The 5,482-nt window shown below is 39.2% G+C and overlaps 1 protein-coding gene across 2 annotated transcripts; it reads right to left on the bottom strand.

Annotated features, from left to right (window-relative positions):
- Positions 1-965: 965 nt before the first annotated feature.
- On the bottom strand, positions 966-3,948 carry nkx2.4a (NK2 homeobox 4a). 2 transcript variants are annotated; one of them, XM_053633051.1, is made up of 3 exons: positions 2,741-3,948; positions 1,921-2,350; positions 966-1,827 (listed from the first exon to the last, which is right to left on the bottom strand). In XM_053633051.1, exons 1-3 carry the CDS (start codon positions 3,108-3,110, stop codon positions 1,665-1,667), a joined length of 963 nt encoding a protein of 320 aa, XP_053489026.1. In that variant the 5' UTR covers positions 3,111-3,948; the 3' UTR covers positions 966-1,664. The 2 variants fall into 2 exon arrangements, with proteins under 2 accessions (XP_053489026.1, XP_053489025.1); XM_053633050.1 differs by having other exon boundaries at positions 966-2,350.
- Between the last annotated feature and the right edge of the window lie 1,534 nt (positions 3,949-5,482).

The following is a 5,482-nucleotide window of genomic DNA, read 5'->3' as shown; positions in this document are numbered from 1 at the left end:
CTACTATTCATTCACAATAACTGTTCAGTAGTTTTAGTAGTAATCATGCTAGTTCAATAGTCTAAATGAAAGGCATTTTGCTATTGATAAAAGCCTTTATAGCAATGGCTGCCTGCAAACAGCCTTCTATATTAATTCCTCAGTAATTTAATTTATCTCCTGTTTCGCTCATATAAGCAATTTTACCATCACCGAGAACACAGAATGAAAACAAGGGAGATGAAATAGGGGGATGATGATGAGATAAAACATACAAAATAGATTCAGCTAAATATTTTTACTCCATCCTCTTCACATAGCTCTATAATATCACACTTAAAAAAAACATTGATCAGATAAATAGCCTAAAAAAATCGTTGCAATACGCTGTTCTTAATAACAAAAATATAATGAGCCTAAATAATACCACCATGTTGTGGACAGTGTTCATGTTAGCCAAAAAGAAATGTAAAATGATTGTGCCGATTGATGTTCCTGACAATACATTTTTTGTGTAACTTTTTAAAAATTATGTTATATAGACAATAATATCGTATTATAAAATAAAAGTGATATATTTAAAGTTAATTCAACAGCCTAAGTAGGCTAATAGCAGTACTCGTGTTGACAGAAAAAAAAGCGATGCACTCTTTAAAAAGGAATAAGGCAAAATTAAATTGCATGACGTACAAATGTATAAATAACCATTATACATTTATATATATATATATATATATATATATATATATATATATATATATATATATATATATATTTCAAAATTCAACTGATTTTAATCATTTTAATCATTTTAATTTGATTTCTGAAAACAGCTTAATTCGCAACTGGTTTGTAAAAACGATAAGTAGATTTACATTGCATAATGCTTAATCATGTTTAAAATATACCACATTATATTAATCTTAATGATTTGACAATCTTTACGTCCATCAGCCTTACTTTCTGTTCTACTGATGCTGTGTTAACACGGGCCTAATGAAAACTCCAAATTAATTCCCGGAGAATGACTTGTAATTCAATCGATTTATTGTCAACGTTCAATTGGTTTGAAACATATACAGCAGCCATAGCGTATGTGTTTGTCTTAACTTACAAAAAGGAAATAAAATAAACAACCAAAAAAATGTATCATTTATATTACAGGTAAACAGAAAATTAAGTGTTAGCCAAATATACAGTCCCTACTTTTCATTAATCTAAAAGGATACATTAGCTTACAATAGTCATATCAGAATAAATTCAATTGTTCATCGCGGGAGGTTCGTTGTAACATCAGGTCACTCGGGGATCTTCTGTGGATCATAAGTTCGTACCTGACACCCTAGCATCCTGTTTTCTGCTTGTATACCACTGCTGAGAGCGACGACCTTGTTCAACAACGGGCACCCTTCTACTACGACAATAAAGGGGAGTCCAAAACACACAGAATAAGGCTAGAAATTACATCTTGTCCTTCACTGGCAGAAGTGTTTAATGTAGAAAAAATCTACATGTCCCGGATAAAAGAAAAGGTGGCTTGACCCAAAGCCTTGTTTTATCCGTACACACTCCACATTCTCACACCGATGTCTACTTTTGGCCTCGTTTTCACTTCAGAGTTAGAGTTTGTTCTAAAAAAAAAAAAAAAAAAAAAAAAAAAAAAAAATTTAAATGATGAATCAGTCCTACCACGTCCTGCCATAAAGCAGGTTTGATGTGACCATGTTGCTAGTGTAATCTACAGACGTGTCTATCTGTCCCATGTTGTTTAGTGAAGAGTGGAGGGATGGAGGACTGGGTGACATTTCCTCTAGGTCTTGGGCCTGTACCAGGGCTCCCACCTGCTGACTCTGGTGTTGATTTATAGAGTTACTCGTGGCAGGAAGCACGACCCCAGAACTGTTTTGTTGTTGCTGATGTTGCTGCTGCTGCTGCATTTGCTGTTGGCTGGGTGTCGGAGTGTTAGAGCCGTTCTGGCACGGCTTGCCATCCTTGACCAGCACGGGTACAGCCACCCTCCTGGGCGACTGTTGCTGCTGGCACAGGTTGCTCTCCTGCTGCAACTGCTGCGCCGCCTTGTCCTTGGCCTGTCGCTTCATCTTGTAGCGGTGGTTCTGAAACCAGATCTTCACTTGAGTGGGAGTCAGGTGGATCATACTGGCCAGGTGCTCCCGTTCGGGTGCTGATAGGTACTTCTGCTGTTTAAACCTTCGCTCGAGTTCGTAGACTTGGGCTTGAGAGAAGAGGACACGTCGCTTCCGCCTGGGCGCCGCGTGCAGTGGGGTCATGGCTTTGGTAGCGTCCGCCATGCCGCTCAGCGTTCCCATTCCGCTCATGTTCATACCTGTGGAAGGTCCCATGAATCTAGAAACTTAAACATATACATAAACATGCACGGCCGTTCAGTCACCAATGAAACCAGAATAAATGCCATTTTAAATATAGTTGCTGTTGCTGTTAAAAATGCGATATAAATAGCCTACAGAGTAAATAAACAAGCGGGCATTTATATTTAATATTTAAGTACCTAATCAACTGCAATGCATGCAATTAATGACATATCGTGTAATATCTGAAAAAAAATTGCCAATGGGGCTATATATCAATACATAAAACTAAATTACGCTAGTGCGTAAAACTCATCCATAGTCTAAAAAAGGCTACATTACTCAACTTGTACATGGTTCAAAAATATATTTAATTTTATTGCAATAACATAACTAATTCCTCAAGCAAAAAACTCCAAAACATTGCTACTTACTTGTTGAATATCTTGGGTCGGGGTTGGCGCCGTACCACCCCGTTGCTGCTGCACTGCTCCTCATAGTTTCTTGGTAAGAGGGCAGATCGCCCATGTTGGCAATGCTTCCGTTGCAGTAGCCGCTCATAGCGCTGTGGGAGAACTGGGAGACGGTGTGGGGCATGTGGTAGGTACTGGCCACCGTGGCGTTGTGGCCCATCGAGTGTTGCTGCATGCCCGTCTGGGACACCTGAGGCTGCCGGTAGGCTCCCAACGGAGACGCCAGGTTCCCAGAGCCCTCCATGCCACTAAACTTCTTGTACGTCTCTTCTATGGGGCTGAGAATGTCTGTCACTGAAAAAGGTGTCGTGTGCTTTGGGCTCAGCGACATGGTTCAGAAAAGCGAGGCGGGGATGCGCGTGGTGGAGCCGCTCGGCCGCGTCGTTCTCGCGCGCGTCGACGTAAGAGAGCGCTCGCAGTAGTTGCCTGAGATCCGATTGATCGCCTTCGAGGAGGAGGCGAGCCCTGGCCACTCTCATCTTGGGTTTATTGTAGCCAGGCGCCAGGTTTACGACAAACACGAGGGGCGGAGCGATGGCCCGCACCAGCAAACAATAGTCATTGACATCTCGGCTAGATAATTGAAGGAAAAAAATGCTTTTAGTTTCATATTAAGTTAAGCCTCCTGCGTTGGTTACAATGTCTCCCCTTCCCACAATTCCCATTTTTTGGTCATACAGTAGCAGTATCATCATTTAAACGAGTGTTTCCTTCTCTGAGCCTCTGTTTTCATTCCATCGAGCGGATTAGCACCACTTTTTTTCCCGACGCTCTGTTGCTCGGCGTCAATAGGGAATTCCATACTTTTCCCCAAGTTTGAGAGCACTTTGACGAGACATAAGCGCCACCGAGCACTAGCAAAGAGGCACAATGAAGGCCTCTCCATTGTATGACCTAATTTATGCGCCTTGAGCATCATTTTGCACCACCAGAGAGGGGCTCTTCCAAATTAGCTCAAGGTAAAAAAAAGAAAGAAAAGAAAAACCAACAACAACAACAAAAATAATAACATTCTGACCACAAAAAAGTGACACTAGAAATCATATGTAAGACTACTTTCTGTATACACATTAACTAAGCACAATGAGCACTGACTTTTAATTTTTCTAGGTTTATGAAGTTTATCACTCTTGCAATTCTGTCATTGCAGTCGGATATGCTACTATATTCTTCATTGCAACATATGGCTGCTTTAGGAAACTATTTCTCTGTTCAGTGTCTTTGGCTGGTAAGTGCAATGACTGTATTGGTTTATTTATGTTGTCTATATAATCGAAATCAGGCTTGAGTGAAAAACAAACAAAAAACGGTGTAGAATGGTTTGCGCTAGTCTATGTGTCTATGTTAATTACATTATTTATGTAATATTTTAGGTACAGTTAATTGAATGTGTTTATGTTACAGGTGAAATGAAAAACTATATATATATATATATATATATATATATATATATATATATATATATATATATATATATATATATATATACATATTATATCTAAAGTAAAACAGGCTGGATGTTTTAAGGGATCGGGAAAATGTTTAATTCATACACAACCAGCCTTTTAACCAAAACGCGAATGTTTGTGAAAGCCAACACGAATAACAATGGTTTGTCTCAACAAAATAATAAAACCAAATAATTACATTTGATTTATTTTTAAGTGACTATTTTAGAAGAAGAGATTTAAATATATAACAAGGCAACTATTTAAACAGTTAGGGTGTACATGCACAATAGATCTATGTTTAAAGGTAAGATGCGCATTTTGATTTTGAATATTAAGACTCGAGATAGAGCTCTTAAGACTGCAATGCGCAGACCAGACGGACGCATATTTATTCTTAAAAGCTCCAGTTTTTGACACACGCTGTCCAAAAAAAAAAAAAAGAAACAAAAAAGCAACAGATTAGTCCTAACATATAGCTCCACTAAAATACTTTAAAATCAGTATTTCCTACTCGTATATTCGACTTATGAAACTTTGAGCACCTAGGACTCACAGTATCTCAGCTTTCAATCACATTCTAAAAAAAATCAAACGGTATTTGGTTTATACCCGATGCGTTTTGTTAGGTCATAATTTAAGACACCAGCTAGCCTTGTCAGACTACACTGATGTTGCGTAGTCGCTTGCAGAAACTTGGCTGGCATGTGTGTGCCTCCGCCATTAGGTAAATGAGGCCGGCCACTCAACCTTGTGCAATATTAAGACAGAGAGCGCGACCGCGGGCCAAGCGCGCGCCTCACTGCAGCTCACCACAAACACAACACTGGTGACTGATCAGGATTTCGACTCTGCTTAAAAAAGTTCCTACTTCAATCAGGATCAGATCTCCCGATTAAAGAAATGCAGAAAGGACTGGGATGTAAAGGACTACGTTAACGGAGGTATTCAAACGAATTGGTTTGTCATGTTGTCCCTGTTCTTCGGTAGCCTATATAGATATTTCTTAGGAAAGAAATGAACGATAACTAACCTGTAGGAAATAAACTGTTTTGTATTCAAGCACAGGTTTTGTGATGGCTCATGGATTCCTCTGTATGACCTTGCCTATGTGTGGGTGTACGTGTGTGGGGGTGTGTGCACGAGCGTACTAGCATGTATGCGTGAAGATAGTTGCAATGGAAACACAAACCCAGAACAGAGACCTACATATATTTGAATTTAGTTAAGGTTTGTAATTTGATGCAGTAAAATC

This window comes from Ictalurus furcatus, chromosome 9 (genome assembly GCF_023375685.1).
Source record: "Ictalurus furcatus strain D&B chromosome 9, Billie_1.0, whole genome shotgun sequence".
Lineage (NCBI taxonomy): Eukaryota > Metazoa > Chordata > Actinopteri > Siluriformes > Ictaluridae > Ictalurus > Ictalurus furcatus.
The sequence above is the reverse complement of the archived record's forward strand: the minus strand, read 5'-3'. Positions and strand labels throughout refer to the sequence as shown.

Excerpts from the sequence above, each read along its gene's own strand:
- nkx2.4a (XM_053633050.1), bottom strand. The coding sequence starts at position 3,110 with ATGTCGCTGAGCCCAAAGCACACGACACCTTTTTCAGTGACAGACATT. Across the intron at positions 2,351-2,740 it reads CGACCCAAGATATTCAACAA|TTTCTAGATTCATGGGACCT; the intron begins GTAAGTAGCAAT and ends TATATGTTTAAG.